Raw genomic sequence first — 23,823 nt, 5'->3', positions numbered from 1 at the left:
AAATAAGCACCAGATTTTTTTGTTATGCCATACAGGCACACAAAGGTATAGTAAAAGAGAGAGAGAGAGAAATCTGGTTTCCTTGACCACATTGTCATAATATACATATAGAACTGCTTATTGAATCCAGGCTGTGTAGGCAGCAGAAAGAACCCTGGCTCCATACCCCCACAATGCATGGCCACAACAAAGGGCAGGAAAAGAACAGACTCTTTCATTCCATCTTTCTAAGTATTACCAACACAAGGGCTAAAACATTACCTCTGTCTGAAGTGTATCTATGTATCCATGCATAAGTTATTAACTAGGCTCCCTGAGCACGGTTGCTGAAAGTACTAATATATTCAAATTACATTCCAGCTACTGCAAAAAAGGCAGTAGATCAGACAAATGTATTAAAATCACTTCAAACAAAAGGATTCGTGTTTTTTTCAAAATAAAAATAAGGCCTCCACCCTTTGCTTAAAAAGCCATGGAGCAATTTTTAATAGTATGCAAGAACAAGGTCTTACGGGATCGAGTATCGGTCGCAGCTTGAATGTGAAAGGTAAAATACTGACAGGTAAACTATAGCTCATTCTGATACTGAAATTATGTAATTCAAACTGTTTGCAGAGCAAAAGGGAAGAAGGGGAAAATATGAAGCTGGCTGAAATTCAAGCCTGTCGTCTTTGAACTTTGTCCCAGTTCAGAACACACTGGGCCAAATCCAGGGGTTTGGCTGTGAACACCATAAAATCAAAAGGGCTTGTAAAAAATGGTTTAACCTCATGTTCCCTTTCCTCTCAGTATAATAGTTTTAAGCAGTGCAATTTTTCTAGAATAAAGAGGTGCCAGAACTCACCATGAACACCTCCCTTGTTCTCTTATAATGGCAATGGCACCCACCTGAGAAGTGTCGGAACTGAGTTCTGGCTGGGGGGAAAGCCCTGACTTTAAGGTAGTGCTTCTATCTTGCCCTAATGAGAATTAAAAAAAACAACAACCTATATATGCTAATGATGGGGGTCTCCTAATGATGGGAAAGCAGCCAAGTCATGTCTGTATAGTAGCGGTGAGCGCTGTTTCATACCATCCACCCCAAAGAGATGCTTTTTCCAGGGTGAGATCTCGGTGCAAAACTCGGCAAGATCACAACCCTGAAAATGGCCTCGTGCACAAAAAAAGAAGATATCCCGGTTTTTCCAGGACACTTGTGGGGGATTCTTTTGCACTCAGGCCCTGTTTGTGGCCTTCCCATAGACACCTGGTTGGCCACTATAAGAAAAGGATGGTGTGTCAGATGGGCCATTGCTCTGATCATGCAGGATTCTTTTTAAGTTCTAAGTAGCCATACCAACAATACCAACATCAACAATCTCCTTTAAAATGATAACTAATAAACTGCCATAAATATGCAGATACTCTCTCTCGGTGTGTATAAATAGACTCTCAGGAGTTCCATGCTGGCATATAGACTTCCAAAACAATTCTAGACAACATATCAAAGTATGTTTATAAACATAGCTTTGTAGAATATTAATGATAAGCAAAACTGTGTTTATAAATGCATTTCGCTATGTCACATAGGGCAGTCTAACAAAACATATGACAAAGCTGAATGGAGTCATCAAGCCATATATTGCAATTCCCTCTCCTGTCACAGTCCCATCCATGCATGCAGCAAAACCAGGAAGCGAAGGAAGCCCACGATAGGCCACTGCAGTTGGATTGGTAGATAGACAGATAACAACTTTACAAAGGTCACATCTGCTCCAGGTTTTGGAAGGCCCTAAATCAAGGAGCCTCTTGCCCCCACCCACCCCCCTACGTGAATCTACATCCTTACCACCATTATCACCAGCTGCTGTTCTGAACTTCATCATTGCTACCAGGCAGGAAGCCAGTGATCTAGCAGGCTATATTATCTACAGCCCCTCCTTTGACCATTGCTATTGCTAGGCTATGGTCAGGCAGGTTGCAGTGCTGAAGATGAGGAGCAGGTCTAGCAAATTCTTCTGAGTGGGCCTCTGCTGGGATTGGGATCTTGAAAGAAGCCCAGCAGTGCTAACCCTTGACACTAGTCCTGTGCAAAGTATTTTCAATATGGTCTGTGGTGTTGACATTTTGGTTCTTTACCACTGAACGCATGTCGAAAACAAACCCGGAAGGGTACCAAATTAAAATGTACTAGCTTCTGCTGTGGACAGACAACTGTGCATACAGATTCTTGTTTATCCTCCTAGTGAATTGCCTTGACCTGGTGTTTAAAAGAGTTACTGCAGCTTTTAAATCAATGCAGGTACTCTTCATGAAGAACTTGAGGAGTGAGTAAAATGCAATCTGTGAAAGAGCCTAAATGATAGCTTTTGGTTCAGATTCCTGAATGATTTCCCAAGAGAAGACTGAGCCAATTCCAATGTAACACCCCCCCCCCGCCTATTTTGGTAGAGATATATGCATGAAAAAAATGCATCAGAAAATGCAAAATACTTGTGGATTTTGCAAGAAAGATCACTAAACTAGAGAACAGATTCCTTGCTCAGTTCTGGGAAAGTATTTAGTTGGAATTAGCCCTATATGTCAGCGACAACTCTTGACAACTGTTGGATTTGCTTTTCTGGCAGTGACCACATCAGTATCAACAAAGTAGGTGGCCACTTACCTCTTTTCTTTTTTGGCTTTAGAAGAAGAAGAAAAGTGAAACTTTTTTTAGACAGCCTGTAATGATTGCGGGGAGAAAGAGAGATACTAGTTGAGCTCCCTGCAAATTATTAGTGGAAAAGTAGGTCTGAGAAGCATGCTACATCTGAAATATTTTTCGTCACTTGAACATGTGCAGCCCAGAGCCGGCCCCACTCTACCAGTCGAAGGGAACAAACATTTCACGTTCACAGATGCTCTTAATTTGGTGTGGTTTGGAGTGTAATTTAGATCAAACGTATCCATGTAAATGAGTCAAGGTTTTCTTAATTAGGTGCCTCTAAAGAAAAAACTGGGACCACATCAGTAGGTGTGGGTGTGGTGCCCACAACGCTGAAGTCTTTTCTATGACCAAAGGCTCAGGGTTGCTTAGGCACATACTACTGACACCCCCCACCCCACCGCTCCAGTTTCTCAGGCACAATAATAAATCACTACGTGGCATAGACATCAAGACGCTGTTTCACAGAAGCTGCCTAAAAAACACCGTCTCTTTGGCAGATGCCTTAAGGGAGGTCATTGTGCTGTGATTTAGGTCTCTCTTCCCCTCTTTGTATTTCACTGCCAGCGTTTTGTTCCCATTACAAGTGGAGTGCATTCCAGTTTGCAGATTTGCTCTTAACTTTCAAACTAGTCACGTTAATATGAAGATTTGTAGCTCTTCACGAGAAAGAGGCCTGTCTCTTGCCTGAGAACTTCTAATCCTACATTGATCACAATAATATGATCTTGGCTGATAAAAATGAAGGCACTGAAAATGCTGATTATCCCAGCACATTCCTTGACTTACTGTTGACTGAGAGGTACTGGGATGCATTGCAAAGGGAACAGGAGACGTTATTTTTCCTCACATCACCTGAAATCTACCTACATGTTGCCTTTTTGGGCCAGGGAGCAATTGCTAGTGCAAAATTACAGGTGGCCAGTCCTACTGTACCAGGGGAGTTAAGAGTCAAGTCAAAGGGTTTGGGTGAAAGCAACAGCATTTTGTATTCCAATGGGGGGAAGCCTGCATTTTATATAGCCAAAGTATGTACAATTTAGAGAAACAACAAAGCCTTGCTGGATTGGGCCAAAAGCCCATCTAGACGAGCAATATGTTCTCACAGTCACCATCAGATGCCTATGGTAAACTCTCAAGCAGGAGCAGAGTTGTGCAATAGTGTTCTTCCCACTAGACTAGATGGTTTTTTTGGCATGATTCAGTAGGGCTTTAGTTACGTTAATAAATCCTCTAGGTTTCATAAGAACCTACCTCATTAAACTGAAATACAGCTGTAGTGCCACACCATCATCTCCACAGAACTAGGTGGCTAAAATGTATACATCACTAGCAATGGAGAACTGTGCCATGTCTTCTATCTTACAACTATATTAGATCATTCTTATGACTCATTTTGATCTTGAGTTAATACTGAAGTACAAAATGCAAATGTCTCACAACCAATATGAAGGGTTGTAATCCACTGTCTGCAGTGTTTCCCAACCTTGCGTCTCCAGCTGTTTTTGGACCACAACTCCCATCTTCCATAGCTAGCAAGGGATGATGGGAATTGTAGTCTGAAAATAGCTGGAGACCAAAGGTTGGGAAACACTGATTCAGAGCGTGGGAACATTGTGGATTGCTTTTAAAATTGTGAGCACAGTGTTAATGGCAATTCAGCGAAATGGATTAGGTCAGGGGTTCAAATCAATGAAATTCCATTGGTGGACGTCTACAGTCAGATCGTTCTAGAAACCACGAACCTCTGAAATCTTCTATACTATTTCTGACTATGGTCACATTTGCACCATACATTTAAAGCACTATTATACCACTTTAAACCGCCATGGCTTCCTCTATAGAATTCTGGGAGCTATAGTTCATTATGGGTGCTGAGAGTTGTTCGGAGGTCCTGAATGAATGGTGTGAATGTGGCCTGTATGTTCTCAGTGCCTTTTGCATTTCCAGCATTTTGAATGCAACAAGAGCACTGGCTGGAGCACGTTCTCAGTTTTAAAACTAGCTTCCTTCTACTTTCCTTTTTTTGCATTAGCTCAAAGGCATTTTAGTGCCATGTGCAAAAACACCGTATATGCAAGGTGCTATGTCTGATTTGATTTGTTCTCTTAAGGTCTGTATAGTCTTTATGAGTTTAGTCTCCTCATTCAACCATACTGGGGGAAAGCAAACAAGCCACTACACACAAGTTTAATATCCATGCTAGACTGAACCTGCAGAAAGGCTGGAGCAAATGGAAATCACATGTGTAATCTGCATCTTTCTTCCCTCCAAAATATAATAATAATGGAAATTTTGCAGACTTCACTTGCTAAGTGTTCCTAGCTGTCATACAATAGCTTTAATTTTTGATTTATCCACAGCATTCTGTGTATGGCTGCTGAACTTGTCATCACATTGTCATAGCTTCCTTTTGCGTGAGCTACTGTTGCATTCTTCTTACATGTGGGTTGTTGGCTGGGATATATATTTTTTATAATAGGTAAAAATAAATCTCCTTTGTTAAATATAGTTTCCAGAAGCGAGAGATCTTTGCTGTGCAATAAAGCCAGCAAAGGATGCACCGTTTTGAGACTCTGATTTCAGTTGTGCTAGATGCTACTTCTTCGTGGTGCTTTGAAAATGTGAGAATGAAGCCAAATTTTCAAACGGGAGGGGGAATCCATCTCAGTTGTATAGTATGTTCAAGGTTTGGGGGGGCAGGGAACCCTGTGCTAAACAACCTAGATATTTGTGGAGTTTTATTATTTCCCCCTTTTTGTGATCAATTTTCTCTGCTGTATAACAAGGGGCAGTGAAATTGATTGAAGACATTATTAAAAGAACTAACAGCGTTGATGGGGAGACAGAAAGGCTGATGATTTTATATCTAGCAGAAAGAGAAAAGATGCTTGGATATGCAAGGGAGTGCAGCCCTACAGCGAAACACAAGTGGCTTCAAAACACACACACACACACCCCAAATGGAATGAACAAGTTTCTGAAAAATCAAAGGTGAATCAAAAGGAATTGGCTTCTGCCTGGGCAAAGCAGCCAGACAGGCCACAGTAACTGATCCACGTGATAAACCAAGAGGCAGCCGCAAAGCTCCCCAGACAACTTGCCTGAAAGTCACTGCCAAGAAGCCAGATGCTGTTGCTGGAAGACTCTCTGCCACAGTTGGGCATCTGGGTTCAGTGCTTTCCACTTAAAGAAGAGGGGAGAGTGTGAAGGAGGAGGCAATCTAGATCCTGCCTTTTCCTCTATTACTGTTATGAATGTGATTGACAGACATAAATCTGAAAATCTCAGTGTTGATTTGTACTTTGGAGGAGAACTGTTAAAAACTAATAAATCAAAATAATTTTTAAAGACGTAAAATATCGCCAGATCCCCCCTGGTGTGGCATTTTGAAGAGGAAGAAGCAATCATATAGGCAGAGCCTGATATCTGCTTGAAAACATACAGCAGGGGTGGGGTTCAGCTAGGCCAATGGTCAGGGATGATGGGAACTGTAGTCCAGCAAATTTACCATCCCTGACATACATGTCTTTAGAATATGCACATGTCACACTTGACCTGCCAAGTTCCTGTCATCTTTTGCTTTGCCCCATATTAACCCTTCTTGGTCACAACTTTGGACCATACTTTCCCTGTTGATGTCTGGTAGGCTGTACTGGTAAGTCTCTTGCCCATGCTCAATTTGAGTAAAGATTCTAGTAGTGATGCCCAGTGAAGTTCTGCTGGGTGCAGAAACAAAGATGGGTGGTATATAAATAATAAAATTAAATTAAATCAAGTTCAGGCCCACCTCAGGAGGAGAGGCAAATTTTACAAGCCCTGAACTTTCCTTTCTCACTTGGATCAGAATCCAAGGCCAACAGCTAGAGTCTCAGGACCTGCTCAACTTGTGCCTATCTGTGAGCAGGGGCAGACTTTGGTAATATGGTACTCTGAGTGAGGAGATAATTTGATATATAAGATATATAATAAATAGGTTGTTATTATAACTATTACTATTATTTTGCACTCCCTTGGCTCAGCCCCCTTTGTGGGGGAACGGCTCGTGCTGCCCCTAATCCGGCGCTGCTGTGTGAACTTGAACACAGCTGCTTACTTTTGTGTCTGCCCCAATTTGATTTTCTGCAATATTCCTACAATCGGAGGATTCCAAAGCCATAAAAACTCCAGGCTGGAAAAGACCCAAATATAAGCTAGTGGAAAACTGCCTTACATTTACTCCAAACATGTGTGAAGCCCCACTTTCCACAAAGGGGAAATGCGATGTTTGTTAAACACTTCAGGGTCCCGTAAGGTTCTCTCAAGATCCTCCTAAGGTCATAATGAAGACTTCCAACCAAATTAAGGTCCAATATATGCCAAGAAGAATATAAACACTCTACTGCTTTAGTTGTGAATGAATCTATACACCAATGGAAAGGGTTTAGGACCTTAAATATCCTTTCTGATGAATATCAGAACAAGCTTGATAATGAATATGATTTTATAATGCGGGAAAATTCTTGCAGTGACTGTCCTTGGATCTACATGAGGTACAGTACTCGCCAATCTTGTTTCGATTCAAAAGTGCCCCTGAAAACTTCCAAAGTTTCTGGCTCATGTTTATCCTTGCAATAATAATAATAATAATAATAATAATAATAATAATAATAATAATAATAATAATAATAATAATAATAATAAATTATTTATACCCCGCCCATCTGGCTGAGTTTCCCCAGCCACTCTGGGCGGCTCCCAATCAAGTGTTAAAAACAATACAGCGTTAAATATTAAAAACTTCCCTGAACAGGGCTGCCTTCAGATGTCTTTTAAAGATAGGATAGCTGCTTATTTCCTTCACATCTGAAGGGAGGGTGTTCTACAGGGTGGGTGCCACTACCGAGAAGGCCCTCTGTCTGGTTCCCTGTAACCTCACTTTTCGCAATGAGGGAACTGCCAGAAGGCCCTTGGTGCTGGACCTCAGTGTCCGGGCTGAACGATGGGGGGAACAATTTACAACAATGGTGGAACTGTTTCTGTAACAGAGAGCAAGCTTTAAACATGTGCTCATCCCAAGTGCCAATAATCAGGCTTTTTATTTGCTATTAGAATTCCTATCCTGTCCAAACCTAACAATAAAGAAAAAATTATAATGTTGCACTTATTGCATTAGGAGTACTAAACACCCAAAACACATGGTCTCAATGGATGTGTGGGTTACACTGATAATTTGCAAAGAACATCACATTCTCAGTGTGTTTGAACTAGTGCGCAGCTATTAGTGGCATTGGATAGAGGTGGTGGCCATCATAAGTACTTGCTTGGAGAAGCACACTAGAGCAGCCTACTTGCTAACCACTTGCTAGGTGCTTGCAACAGTATTTCTGTTATTGCGCTGCAAAATTGTGCAGAAAGCCTAGGACAACTCTTCCTGCACTCTCCATGTGTCATGGAAACCAAAACCAAAATCATGTGTTCATTTCTGTCTGATTTTAATTTAATTTAATTTAAAATAGAGAGCATCAGTGACAGCGAGAGCATCCCACAGGATGTGGTCAGTAGATTATATCACTCTGGTAACACTGAATGGCGCTGCAAGATAGTGCAGTCTCAAGGAAATAATGACAACACCTTTTCAACAGTACTTATTTTAAATTGAGTTGAAGATCGTTGCAAAAAAGTACAAAAAACCCCAATCATTGAATTATTCAAGAGAGGAAGAGCTGTTCCCCTTTGAATCCAAAGATGCACTTTTGCATAAAGAAGGCATCTCCTTCCTTTACAGTGTGCACTCTTGCACTGAGGACAAAAGTAAAAGTCCATCCAAATCTGTTCTTCTGCTCACACAAGAACTTGTGGTGCATCTTTGCACAAGCATGAGCGTTGCTACAGAGTCTACATATGTCATTGGGTGAGCTCTTCTTCCAATCATTCATGGAAAAGCTCATGGTTCTTCGAACTTATGTGAAACATCTTCAACCATTAGCAAAATATATCCTGACTGAATTCTGTTATTTGTGTGTTAATCATGTGAGCTACCTCGGAGGCCTTTTTTGGCCAAAAGGTGGCCTATAAATTACAATAACAATCAATGAATTACACACTCAGAGAGCTAAAGATTACAGGGGGAAAAAACCATTATAAAGCCACTATTTATTAAAATATAGTTTAGGTCTGTAGGAGGAGTCCCCTCCCCAATACCATGAAACCAACTTTTCTCCAGAGAGTCCGCACGAGACTCAATATACTACTTTCTATCCTAAGTGGAACCGAAGTTGGTTCTTTTTTCCCCATAGATGAGTACATAAAAGCAGTACCCGCTGATTCTATAATCTCTTCTGTTAGTTCTGTGAAGCAAATATGATGAAGAATATTGACCATTTCAAAATTGTTTGTCTGCTAAAGCTGAGGGTCAAATAGATGTGATGGGGCAGGTGTGTTTGTTATTCATAAACCAGAGAAAATTGCCTGAAGCAATGGGGAATGAGGAGGTATGGTTGCAGAGTATTCAGCTTCTCTCATCCAGCTTTGAAAAGGGGAAAAATGAATAATTTTTTTTTTTAAAAAAAAATACTAACACTGTCCAACCAAGATTGACTAGGAAGTCTAGTTTCATCCTGGGCCATTTATATTGGATGAAGTGATATGATATCTTAAATTTCAACCAGCAGAAAGCTTATTAGCAGAGCAATAAGAAGAGGACGAAATCACATTGCAATTTAAGTGTCTAACTCTTAATACATCACATTTTATAGTGAGTAGCTTGACTTACTTTTGCAAGTGTTCAAATAATATTTTCATGGTGTCGTAGTTTGGTCTCGGGAGCTTCTGTACAAGGTCTTTGATGACTTTCACTCTACTTTTGTTGTCTTGAATTTCTGAGGAAAAAAGGAAAAAAGAAGTTATGATCCCAGAACAATATTTGACTATCTAGCATCTTTTGCTTTTTGCTACGGCTGTCTCAGACTATGAATATGGGTCTCAAGCTAAGATTGAAGTGTTACAACCATATCTATTTTTGAACATTACTTTCTAATGGACTGTATCCAAACTTGTGCAAGCAGAGATCCACACACACACACAACGGAGATTTCTCACCCTTCCTCATCTCCTGTTCTCTGAAAAACCTCTCCTGAGGGTCAGGGCTCCCCAGGAACAGCCTGACATGTGCTTCACTAGGCTGTAGTGGGAAGGGGGAACTGCCAGAAATGGGGTGATTATTTGGGGTGATTCCCCTTCCCTAGCATTAGTATTATAATTTATTCAATTTCTTACCCACCCACCAAAACAAGGTTCCAGGTCAGGTTATGGCAATTCAAAAACGTAGTATTAAAATCTGTTTGAAACAACTAGTCAAAAAATTAAGGTTGGGTGGGTCCTAAACTATCCCAGGCCTTTTCTGATTGTCTCCAAACTTTGGAAGACACATTTGGGAATCAAAAGAGGGCTGCAAGTGAGGAGAAAGGGCAGAGAAGCTTGACTGTGTGAGCAGGTTTCTGCTCATGCAAGTTTGGATACAGCCCACCTGAAATGTAATGAACAAACTTTGTGATGACTAACCTCTTTCATGGCCAACCCAAGTTACCTGAAAAACAATTAATATTTCTACTGCAATTTCTGTGCATCCTTCAGCCTGGGGGCGGGAATGAAAACATACTTGCACAGCTGTGGTGTCCATTAATAACTAGGCCTCCTCCCTCCCAGCTAGGGATATAACTATGCAGGTATAATTATTTCAATATTATAATTTAAATACAATACAGTTTTATGTTAACAAATTACATGTATGGCATTAAAAAAAATGGCATCCATCATCTGAGGAGAAACATTTCATAATTTGTTAATCCATTCATTTTCTATGAGAGAACAGAGGTGAAGGTTTCAAGGAAATAGAAAAGCTATGTTTGAGCAATATCACATAAACGTGTGGGTGGGAGCTTCTGTGATCCAACGCTTCCACAAGGGGAGGGGGGCGGAATCCCACATATAAACAACTAGTAAGTCAGGAAGGAAGCTAAACTAGATTCCTTCTCCATGACATGTCTTTTTTAATTGGAGGGGATGCTTTTTAGAAAAGGATGTGGATCCCTTTGTGAAGTGGCACACCTCAGACACAGATTTAGCAGCTCAGTATAAACTAGGCCACAGGTGTCTCTATCTTACTTATTTGCTTAATTACTACTTAGATCGACTTAGCCCTTATGCAGACAATGGGACTGAACCCATCAAACATTTTTAATGTATATCTCTGGTGCTTATATACTTCGTTTTGTTCTTATTGTATTTTCCATAGTTTCATGTTCTCTTGTGATCAAATTCGTAGCTACGTTGACATTCTTAGTTCACACCCTGTCCTTTGCTTAGTATCCCCTTTCCTCATTTCATAACTGCCTTTTTGTAGAAAACAATTAGTCAGTAATGAAAGAATGTGAGTCTGAGACCTATAATCGCCTTTGTGATGTGAAACTTCTTTTGATGATGTGATAACAGTGTTGCTGCTGACTGACTCAGGATAAGCGTGTGTGTTTTTTAATGCGATTGATGGTTTCAAGTCTTAAAATATGGTTTCTGATGGAGATATTTGCATCAGATGTTGAAGCATGTATAGCTCTACTTTCGTTTCATGAAAGATAAGATAAAATAAATGTTAGAGGCCCCTGACACAGGGAAACCGTTTTACATGCTGCAGGTCTTAGATAACCTGAGTCTTGTTCCTAGCTTCAACCCAGTGCAGTAAAAATAAATAAATTGATCTCATCGCTTAAAGCCTCCACTTGAAACAGTAAGAGACGGATATGTTTCTCATGGTAGATATGTACAGGAAGCCACTGAAGACCTTACAATAGTTTCATAACTGCAGTGCAGTCCCTTATGTAAGAAGGATTGGCATAAATGGCTTAGATGAGGGATGAAGAATTTGTGGCTACCCAGAAGGTGCTAGAACACCTCCCCCCCCCCATCATCTCTGACCTTTGGGCATGTCAGCTGGGGTGGTGAAAGTCTGAGGTCCAACAACATCTGAAGGGCCACAGTTTCCCCACCAGAGGAATTTATGGGAACGTATTTATGGGACGCGGGTGGCGCTGCGGGTAAAAGCCTCAGCGCCTAGGGCTTGCCGATCGAAAGGTCGGCGGTTCGAATCCCCGCGGCGGGGTGCGCTCCCGCTGCTCGGTCCCAGCGCCTGCCAACCTAGCAGTTCGAAAGCACCCCTGGGTGCAAGTAGATAAATAGGTACCGCTTACCAGAGGGAAGGTAAACGGCGTTCCGTGTGCTGCGCTGGCTCGCCAGATGCAGCTTTGTCACGCTGGCCACGTGACCCGGAAGTGTCTCCGGACAGCGCTGGCCCATGGCCTATAGAGTGAGATGGGCGCACAAACCCCAGAGTCTGTCAAGACTGGCCCGTTCGGGCAGGGGTACCTTTACCTTTATTTATTTGTTCTTGGGTGTGGGTATGTATCTATGTAACTGTTTACCTACCTACGGAGAAATTTGAAACAAAAGCAAATAAATGGAGTGAAGGCTGAGACTATAGAACGGATGACCGTATGTGATGAGTGAGAACTCTGCTCAGTTCTCTTCAGCAGCATTGCAGTGAAGTGCTAAACATGGTGGCAATGTATGAAGTGACGAACAGTCTGGAGGAACTATTATTTCTTGTGTGTGTGTTTGATTTTAAGAAGTCATGTATATAGTATGAAAGTGAATAAAGATTCCCCTCTCCTCTCTCTCCTGTTTTTCTTTAGGGAAGGCAGAATAAGCAAATACCAGCTGCCCCAAGAACAAAAACGATGCTTTCTAAATCTTTTGACAGCAATTCCACCCAGAAAAAGACTAAGGCACAGCTGCCCTTCTGTGTGTGCTACTTACAGCAAAAGTATTTTTAATGCTCCTTCTTAAAAGGTGGGGGGGGGAGTAATCCCATGGGAAGCTTCAAAATGATAAAAGAATCAAGAAATTGTCTTAGAGCCGATTGGAAGGGTACCAAGGGTCATCTAGTCCAGCCCCCTGCAATAAAGGAATCTCAACTAAATAGATTTCCACATAGCATTCAGTATCTTTGTGGTAGGTTTAGGCATTTGTGGTTTATTTTGTTGACTGCTCCTCCAAGTGGATCAGTTGGATGCATCCTAGACCAATTTGGCTTGATTGCCGGCAAAATTCAAATGATCTTTTAGATGACCGACTCTAATAAGAAGGGTGAACTAGAAAGTAGCCTTATTCATAGTGGATACAACTAAGATTTGATCACAAATTCTGAATAGCAGCCTATTAAACTGTGGAGATGAGGATTATTAGTGCTTTAATGTGTGTTAAATGATAGTGAACTATTTTACAGATCTGGGTATCTTTTGATACTTGACACATTGTAAGACAATTTACATATTTGCTGTTTGATGATTTGATGGACTGCAACAATTATTTGGCCTGCATGTTGGAGTGCCCACATAGTAAATGTCCCGTCCTATGAACCATAGCAGTGGTGTTTGCCATTGGAGGTGGGGAAACCTGCTAGGGCTTGGAATCTGCAGAACAGATTCACAAAACATGGCTTTCTTACCCCTCCCCCTGCACTGCTCAAATTCTGTTTGTAGCAGATTAGCCATCTCTTGGGAATGAGATATGGTGCAGGTGTGTGTTTTTGCATACGGAGGCCAGAGTCGGCTGAATTACCCCTACCCCATGACTTGATCCAAATCTATGTGATGGCCCCATGTAATGTAAAAGACCAGATCTTAATTTGGTCAGCTGTACACCTGAAACACGGTCCAAGCCCTTGTTCAAACAAAGAATTCTGCTTACTGTATGCTTTCCCACACAATTTCACTCCACAGTTTGACTTAATGTTAACTGAGGCACGTTAGACTAAAATGAATCGGGGGGGGGGGAATCTGAAAGAGGTAGTGAGAAAATGATGTAGAGTACAAGATCCACTGCACCCCCCAAATGTATGTCAGCACTTCCAAATGTAAAATGGCCTTTATTGCTTTCTAGTTTCAAGCACAGGCACTGACAAAGCTGGTGAAAAACAGCTAATTCATTGTTAAAGCACAGAAGTAATTTTGCACAGCCCTGTTTTATGAATCAACTTCCCTGCTAATTGTAATCTGACTGAAAAAAGAAGAAAAACAGGCAACATGTGGTACCTTTAGTCAGCATTTCTGAACTGGGAATGATAAACACCTCTGCCTGGCTCTGGCATTTATCAGTACTGAGATATTATTACCACATAGACTCACAGCATGGTTACTGTTATCATCAGGGGGAAAAAGAGGGAGCTAATCTTAATGGTTTGTAAGGCCGTTACCTGCACTGGTCTGACATTTATCATGCTCATCTTACCACATGGGTCCTCCATAGCAAAGGTATTTTATCTAGAAGGGACATCACTATGAATTATTATTTGCAGCTAGGTAGAAAATTGTATGTTGTAGATACCTTTTCTCATTATAAATCACAGTCACATTTCACCATTTCCCCCACAAAGCTGCTGAGGCCAGGCTTTTTGCCATAACACTCACTCTCTCTTTTATAGTTCCATGAAAATATTGGATATACTTTCATTAGAAAGGTTGATACTGATCTCTGTGTGTGTGTTTAAAAAACAATACATTACAAAATTTGATTTAAAAAAAATAAATTGGCACAGGGAAGGCAAAACAATGTTGATTCATTCACTGATTCATGCAGCATAAAGGATGGAGAAGGGGCAAAGGCACATCCTGTTGTTCCCACAGCACACAAGCTCACTAACAGCTTTCTTAATCTCTGCTTGCTTTCCCCAGTACCAAAAGAGTTGCACCTAAATTGCTTAAAGCCACAGGTGACTCTTGAACCACAATCTTAGTACTGACAGCTTATAGCAAGAGGAATTATTCAAAATGTGCTAACTGCATCAAGCGTGTCATTTTCATTTTTGACATGTAACATATAAAAATCAGAGGAAACAAAAGGATGTTATAATGTAGGCTTCAATACTTTGCACATTTACGGCAGGCCCCTCGGTTTCAACTGGAATTGTGTGTGTAAAACACAACACATGTAGGTAGTGAGTGGTGGAAAACGAACGAAGAAACAAAGCATTAACTCTCCTGCGTCTAGCAAACGCTCTGAGAACAGAAATGATGCTTCCAAAAATTAATTTGAAATGGACATGGATGTTAATAGCATCCCACTTTGTTACTGAACAGGAAGTCCAGAGTTTATCTCTCATAACTCCCATTTGCTAGGAATAGGACCTATGATTCCAACCTGACATAAATTCATTATGTTGCAAGGTAATGGAGTTTGACCTCTTCCCCTTCCCTCAGCCCTGCTGCATTATTCATGGCTGATGGGCCCAGAGTCATTTTACCCCACAACCGACTCGTCTTTTCTAGGAGGCTTTAGAAAATGTGTGTGCATGTTTAATGTTAAACTGGCATTCATGGCTCACCTCAACACTTTGTCTGATTTAAGACCTTGAGTGCTGTCCTGCTGCATCTCAGTGTGGTTTAATTTATTTAATTTTTTAAAGAGTATTCCACCAGGCTTCATAACTATTGAAAGTATTGCCATCTTCTTTCAGATTTTTATTATTATTATTTAAAAGCCTCTCTCTCGCTCCTTGCTTTATGTTTCTCGCTTGCTATTAGGTTTGCTTCATATTGTGTTTCTCTTTTATTCCAAGGAAAATCTTTAAAGGTTTTTAACCTTTAAAATATATTTTAAATAAATAAAACAGACGCACGCCTTTTCTTAAGGAGGATATTTTGAGTCACAAGTTTCATCTGTCAGCCTGCCTCATTTGCCTCTATTGAAAAATAAAAACGGAGCGAACCAGGTTGAGATTTTTGAGTGCTAAAGAAAATGTGAGGCTTCTGATGCTGGCTGCAACCAGACATAGTGTTGGGCAGACGCTCTGCAAGCTCCCCCACTGTGCTGCTGTGCAAGCTTCCCTGCTGGTATGTTTGCTATAGTTTTAATGTCTGTGAAAAAATTTGAGGCAACTAAATTATGCTCTGCCCTCTTGGATGTAAATAAAACATCCGATTTAGACAATTTCTATTGCCCTTACTCAGTTTTAGTAGTTCTGTGCCAGCCTGACTCTTAAAACATATTCCCCCAACCACTCCCCAAATCTGGCATCTTGTGTGAAATCTGGCTAAAACAAAACACATATTATTCCAGCTGAACTCCGTTAAGCGGTAGTAATTGTGTGTGTGTGTGTGTGTGTGTGTGTGTGTGTGTGTGTATAAAGATGGATAAACAGAGATAAAATATATAGATGGTCAAAAGGATACAAAAATAGAAACACAGACATTTCTGTTTCTCCACCTAATCTATCATTTCTTTTGGCTAAATGTCAGCAGTCCAAATCTGATTCATCCATTATACACAATATCAAGTTTACAACATAAACAGACTGATTACACACACACACACACACACACACACACACACACACACACCATTAACTTATAAGTTAAGATATGAATTGATTTGCTTTTTATTCATGCCTCCGCCCAAAAAATATAATAAAAAATTAAAATGTTGGGGAATATTTCAACACTATCAATTGATCAGTTCAAAAATGTGGTTTATAAAGAGAGAGTTTTCCAATGAATATTCATACATATTTTTCAGTCCATTAGCAAGACTTAAGACAATGAATTTCTAACTCTATTCCATTTAACAAATAAATATGTGGAATTAATGGAATAATAAAAAAGCACCATGCTCACAGTACTTAGAAAAGTTAAACTTTAATGTCTCAACCTCCAGGTGCCATCGTTTGAGAAAAATAACCAATAATCGTCATTTTTTTACATATTTGATGGGACTGATTATGCAATGTGCAACTCTAAATGGCTTATAGCACATTGTAGCATGGTTCCATCCCATTGGCTACAGTAGGGTGCAGGCAGATGGATGACAGTGACAAGGAGAGAAGTGCTTTTGCTTAGCCGTGCGTTAAGATGCCATCCAGAAGCTCTGTGCACTGCAGACACTTCATTAGGATGCCAGGATAATGGTAAACTACCACTCAGAGTGACACTCCATTTCCTGCTTACTGAGCTCTCCAACCTCGGCAGATGTCAACAATCTCACAGTGCCACAGAGCAGACCTAACTTTCCAGTCACTTTGACTCCAATTTTTTTCCCTTAACAGTGCCATACATTACAGGCAATATGTAGCAGCAAGTAACGGCAAACAGGGAAGGGGGGGAGATTGCTGGACCCTAATTATAACAGAAGCAGCATCTCACGCAATAAGCCTCTCTCTGCTTGGAATACCTAAAGCCAACTCTTGTCTTTTTCACAGAGGGTTCTTTCTGAGGAAGGAGGGGTTTTGCTATATATACCACTACCAGCTCATTTCACCACACTGTGATAATGTAAAGCTGAAAATCCTAAGAGATATTACCCTGCTTCGTAACTAGCTTTTAACTGAGAAACAATTCTGCTCCCCTCTTTTCTCCTGGTCGGTGCTTTCTGCTCGGCTTCAGTTTTGTGCATGGTTTTCTGCGCGCACAGAAAGAGCAGACACGAACATCTGGATAGTGTGATATTTTCTCGGCAAATGCACAACTTGAGGCTATCACACACCTCCCTAACAAGCAGTTAAAGCCAACAGAGACTGTGTATTGGAAGTCTTTAGCCTGATTTTTTTCTCTCTCTCCCAGAGGAACAAAAATGGCCAAATAGTTTCCCCGCTCTCGAAATATTTCTAAAACCAAAAATAGTATGAAAATATATTAATCCATGTCCCACATTCTCTTTTTGCATGTTCCCTGTAGCTACAAATAAAAACCTTTCACCCTAGGGGAAGTGTGTGTGTGTGTGTGTGTGTGTGTGTGTGTGTGTGTGAGAGAGAGAGAGAGAGAGAGAGAGAGAGAGAGAGAGAGAGAGATAAAACGAACAAGAACATAGCACTTGTTTTAATCTAATGTATTTAATCTTGGGGCCAAGGTATTTCTATCTCCAAGCAAGTCTTCATGCCTTCCTAATACTGATTCATGCCTCTTGCAAGAATAAATCCACATCTTATTTCCCAGGCATAAAAGGATGGGAGCATGAGAAGGCAAGGCAAGGCAAGGCAATCCGCCAACTAGAATGTGTTTGCTTGATGGGGATCTCAGATCTCCTCCCCCTTCAGCTCTTGAATGAACGCCCCCCCCCCCCCCGTTTTCACAGGGATTCATTCCTGCCTTTTCAAAGAGCTGTGTCAGATCCGCAGGATGACTGAATGGAAAAGGGTTAAAGGAGAAGAAATCTACCTAAGTCTCAGGGAAATGCATCCCTACTTATTTTCAGAAGTTCTACTTATACGTGAAAAACTAAAGGCTGAGTTGCATTCAGAATAGAGAACCCCTCTTTAGGAGAAGCATTAAATCCCACGATATTGACCCTTATGAAGGGCTCATAAAAATAAAAAAACCAATAAATATATATTTGTATTTGTTTAAAAACATAAAGTAGTTGAATAAGTCTCTTAGAAAATGTATAAAAATAGCTGTACAAATTCCCAGTAGTGGCAGAAGCATCTGGGGACTATAATATGACTAAAACCGATTCTGCACACTTTTCTGTGGCAATAAATTAAAATGAAAATATGCTGCTTCAAAAAGTTTTATGTAATTTTTTAAAAGGCCAATTCAAGGACCCAGAAACAATAGGATTTTTAATAGTAAGAGGCACACTAATTTTATTCTTCTGTTCTCTCATTTCTTTTTTCTATTTCTTTTTTCCGAAAGCAAACAAACAAAGTAAACAGCATTTCCCCAGGGCAGATTTAGACTTGAAGACTGTTTATTATATCATTTGAATAAGACTAGACCTGGCCTTTTGACTTTGAACCACTACCAAATTTCAGGCTGTGAGGAAATTGTTCTACATTTCCTGACAAATTGAGTTAAGCAGACATTAAGTGGGCTTTAAGAAAACAAATGGCCATCTTTATCACAGGTGGACACTGATGGCTTAATGGGGCCTGGGCTGATTGTATCACTTCTAATGGCTTGACGGGAAGCATTAGGGTTTTTGCATAAAGAACTGGCATTGCGAACCCTGCTAACACAGACCTGTCAAGCGTTCTGTATCCCTTTGTGCATGGAAGCAGATGTTTGTATGTATACTATGAACTGGCATTAGAGCAAGCGACAGATGCCTGTATGAATGCCAGGTTTGTGAATTTTTACAGCAGGAGCATGTTCTGAGGAAGTACAGCCTTGCCCTCTATCATAGGTAATTCCCGATGGGACTTTGCTAAATCCCAGCTATGTTTTCATTATTTGGTTTTCCTAGCAACTGGATGAATATGTCTGTCCTGGAAGGGGGAGATGAGAACGCAACCAAATTCTTACAGATTTCCAGCATCGGGGCTGTTGTGGAGTTGTCAGTTCCACACACACACTCCCACTTCACAATTTCCTCTGCAGTGTGTAATATAAACCAACCTTCCTCAGAGGAAAAAGGGGTATTATAGCTATATAATTAAGACTTGCATTAATTTAAGGCTGTGAACGTTTTCTTCCTCTGCTCTGCCATGCCCTAAAAAAAAAATGTGTATGAGTTTCTCTCTGAATATTCCTCACAGCATTTCATTGCTCTCTACATCCAGAACTTATACTATAGTTGTCTGTCAATAATACGAACAGGTAGCTTGCAGTCCATTAAACAAACACTGGGCCCCCCTCACTTTTATTTGACATTTTATTTGGCTGTGACAAATGAGCAGCAGTTGGATTATAACATAATTTGTCTTGTCTTTATTACCAGCACAAAGGACACCATTCATTAATTATTCTGCCGTTGCAGCTTAACACTAACTGGAAAGGTCCCTCTTCGGACAGATGGCGGGGACGATGTTATTTATATCAATCAGCCAAAATCCTCAACAAGGATTACTGTTCCTGAGACTACAATGATTTATTTCTTTTTACCTCACCCTCCCTCAACCCCTTCTGCTTTCAGAGATTTCTCTATAAAAACGAATTTGATGGGGAAACTTAAAGCAAAGCCATATTTAACCTGTTAGCTCACAAAACAACATGCATGGTACATCAGTTTAACTACCTGCCATGTTAAGTTGCCTGTTTCTGAACTGGTTTGGCAAATAAATAAATAAATCATTTGGCACAGGAGTAGGGGTGTGGGTGGGGAGGGAGATTAAGCGAGGGTCTCAGAGCAGGGAGTTCAGCAAAAGTTTGCCTCTCCCCCCCCCTTTTCTTTTTTGTAACGTCATAGTGCTGTTGCCCCCAGAGTCCACGAGGATCAGGAAATGGTGCCAGCTGTCAGGCTTTCTGTCTCTGATAAGATGAGATGACCCACCTTATTACAAAGAGACCAGCAGTAGCCCCTCTGAAAGATGAGCTAGAATGTTTAGCTAAACTGAGGGTCAAACCGTACATGAGACAGATGCTCATCGGTTCCTACTGTTATTGAGTATCAGGGTTGGGTAGGAGTGGATTTTGCCTTATTTGCTAGGCCTCCTTAATGACACTATCCAACATGTGATCAGAGAGTAGTAATTTCCACAGATTGAATCCAGATGTGTGAGTTCTTTCCTTTTAAAAATATCTTCTGAACTCGCTTAGAGGACTTCTCAACTATTATCCTTTTTTCTGGTTATTCTCTTATGGCAAAGGAATCCACGTGAATCTTTTCATTCCATCAGGGTTAAGTTTTAACCAGCTCGAACAACCTGGTGCAATGAGAAGGCTGAAATGTGGGAACATTTATTGTCTGGAAAAAAAAATATTGGTATAACCTTGCTATACTGATTAGTTTGCAAATATTAAAAGTTCCATCAAGACAAATATCAGCAACATGCAAATACCCTTGCAGGTTGTGATTAAGATTTTAAATGTATCCTTTTGCTTTTAGTTAATGAAAAACAAAGTCTTGGAGGATCTAAGTTGTAATTTATTAAACATGAAAGGCTCCTTGATGAAATATAGAAATGAGATATATTTTGCATTTCAAAGATTTAAGCTGACAACTTACTTGCATGCAAATAAGAGCAAGATTTGTAAAAATATTTGAAAAGAAATTATTCCTGAATGTACTTATTACAATAATGTGGCATGTAGATAAGAGAAACACACAGCATTAAAAGACATTCATTTCTCCAAAGTCTTAAAATTAGCTTCTTTCTGCCATTGTGTATTAATGTTCTTCTTCAGGAATGCAGCATATTAAAGAACTGAGCAGAATTAGTAATAAATTTGTTAATTACAAATTTAAGCAACACAACTGTGTTGTTTCCCCTATTTTTTTTAAAGCAGAATTGCTAATGCATTTTAATCATTTATGTACAAACATTTGAGGATAAAATATTCTGAAGTTTATCAATTTCAAGAGCTGTTTATTTGCTAGCAAAACAGAGCATGTTATACAACATATATCTTATCATTTTTGCTCATCAAATCCCCATTTGCAGAATGCAAATTTCTCTGGTCTAAGTGCTCTTGCACCTCAATTTAAATGAATAATAGGATAGACTCTATTAAAATCGGTTTAAGGTTGCCATGGGTGACATATCAGTAGGGTTAAAATGAGAAAAAAAGGTCACAGAAGCAGTCCTTACAACTTTTTTAAAAAAAATAATGAGGCACACGTAAGCGTCTGTATAGACTTAAACCATGCCACCACCATATTGAAATTATAGACAATGCATAGATTGTAGATTTTATTAACATCATACCCCACACAAAATGAATAGGGAAATTATATTACCATCAATAACTCTGGGAATGTATTTAGTTGCACAGAAAATTAAAGAGTAAGCCCTACTGCAATAGCGCTGTAGACTGACAGGTTGTGGATTTGTAAAAATAACAGAGACCTAAGCAAATGACTGTACTTTTCCTGGGGTAAATCCTTCATTTCAAGGAACCAGCAAGGTATCATAATCATATTAAGCAAGCAGCTAGAAACTATACCAAAACACTCTATTTATGAAGAATTTTGAATCTGAAGCTAACTTGATTTATGGGATTATGCATGCAGTCATTTGATAAGTATTGAAAAATACTTTGACTTCATCGTGAAGGCTTTCTTGATCTATCACTGCTTGCGCATGTGGGCTTGTCTGTGTCATAGCCTTATCCTGCTTAATGTGGAACAAATAACACCGCTGACCATTTTGAAGAGTTTGATGAGTGTGTGTGGGGGGGGGGGATTCCGCTCTTCTGAATTTTAAAAAATCGGTGCGTCAAACCTATTAATGTACTGCATTTACGATAACCATTTGGATTTCAGAGAATCTGAATTTTGTTACATTTCCTTTCTTCATCTACAATAAAAAGGAATGGGGGGGGGGACCCTCCTTATTTGCTAAGGTTACACTGCTAGTTTAATTTTCATGGGAGCAGCGGAATATTTTGAAGTGGAGTAACATTTACCAAGTCATTAGTTTTATGCAAACTAGGAAGGAAGATGAAAGAAAAAAAATTATCAATTATTTATAGATTGTTAAAATGTATCTTAGTGCAGTGCTACTGTATAGAAATGACAATTAGCCAAACTTACCTTCTTTAATTAATAATGCATACATTATGCTCTTTGGGCAGCTAATCACCAGTTCTACAAATTTGTTTGACACCGCTGAAGATACCTAGCGCATGGGTGATGGGGGAAAAAAAAAAGAACTTGCCAGCATTAGCGCCAAACTTTCAACTGCTTTCTCTTGTATTTGAAATGCTTTGGTATGCAAGTTACCAAGCTGTCCAGAGAACTCCTGTTATTCCCATTTACTTCTATTCAGACAAGGGGCTAGCGCTTTAGTCTCTTGGTGAACATTGTGCATGAAGATATAATCTGTTCCTAACACCCATCATTTGCTAATAATGCCTCTACCCCCACCTCAGATCAGACATAAAATAAAAACATCTAGGGTGAAATGGCCTTTCATTCAGTGGGTCAATGTAAGAGAAGAGGAGATAATTTTCTAGAATTCTCCTTTTCCCCTGCAGCCTCGTTGTACCACTTCCCTTGCTGTTTTGGAGGGCTCTTAACCCTCCCCTTCTTTCATGTTAGCATACGCCTCATTTGGATCAGAGGTTGTTCTGCAAGTGAAATGGCAACTGCTATTCTGCAAGCAGAAAAGCACAATGGTTTTCTGGATTCATTTAGAAAACCAGAAGCCCTGGTTTGCACTCTTCGGCTTGTATCCAACAGTGCAGTGGTACAGCAGGAAGGCATGGCTGTTCCTGTAAGAGGTGTGTATTTAAGAGACCTATAGATTATTCTCTCTAGCTGCAGTCCCACCCTGCACCACATTCAAGGCTTCTCTGGACAGACCCCTGACCTCCAGGCATAGCTTTTTGGAAGGGAGGGAAGCCCCATTCTAGGAGTGGTTCTCTGCTCACAGTCCTTTGATCCTGATGGTACCCCCGTCCTGAGCAGAGCTGATTTGTGACTTCTGGTAAAAGCTGGCAAGGACAACAGTCCTCTACCTCCTCCATATGTTGATAATGAAAAATGACATCATAATATTCACAGTTTATCCATCCTCATATGAGTCCAACCACTGGTCCAACTAACTCAGTATTGTAGCCATTGACAAGCAACAGCGCTCCAGCCTATCAAGATGGAGTCATTCCCAGCTCTACCTGAAGACACCAGGGATTGAATGCAAAGAATTGTAGAGTTGGAAGAGATTCTGAGGGCCATCTAGTTCAACTTCCTGCCCTTGGAAGCCAATGAAGTGGAATAAGAACTGGGAAGCAAGTATATCCACCCTTGATCGTGCAACATAGACTATTCTGTTCTGTTCTGTTCTATTCTAAAGCCATTCATGTCCACTGTCTTCAGCAAGTACCCATGGAAGCTTAGAAAACAACAACATGGGAAATCACTTTCTGCTTTTCTTCTATGAGAAGTAGAAAACACAGCTTTAAGGCACTGAAATGGGCAGGTCTTAAAATTATGAGCATAAGAATCAATAAGAAGTATGTTTGTTTGTGTATGTGTTTAGAATACTTCTCAGCCAATTTTTAAATGTGAAATTAGAAAATCTCCAAGATTTATAAAACAGTAAGAACCAGTTGGTATAAGAGCATTTGAATGAGTGATTGTTACTTTTCTCTGAACTTCATTTGCAGGAAATGCACCCTTGCTTGCAAGAATTTTCGAATGCCACTGTTTTGCAGGAGGGATTCGAGTGCATCCCAGAA

The 23,823-nt window shown here is 40.2% G+C and overlaps 1 protein-coding gene across 1 annotated transcript in view; it reads right to left on the bottom strand.

Annotated features, from left to right (window-relative positions):
• ARHGAP15 (Rho GTPase activating protein 15) overlaps window positions 1–23,823 on the bottom strand; it is a 379,241-nt gene that overhangs the window by 17,076 nt on the left and 338,342 nt on the right. The window contains exon 13 of the mRNA XM_081168151.1: window positions 9,438–9,543. Within this exon, the coding sequence (XP_081024277.1) occupies window positions 9,438–9,543 (106 nt within the window). The remainder of the gene's footprint in view (window positions 1–9,437; window positions 9,544–23,823) is intronic.

This window comes from Podarcis bocagei, assembly GCF_964188305.1.
Source record: "Podarcis bocagei genome assembly, chromosome: 1".
Taxonomy (NCBI): domain Eukaryota; kingdom Metazoa; phylum Chordata; class Lepidosauria; order Squamata; family Lacertidae; genus Podarcis; species Podarcis bocagei.
The sequence above is the reverse complement of the archived record's forward strand: the minus strand, read 5'-3'. Positions and strand labels throughout refer to the sequence as shown.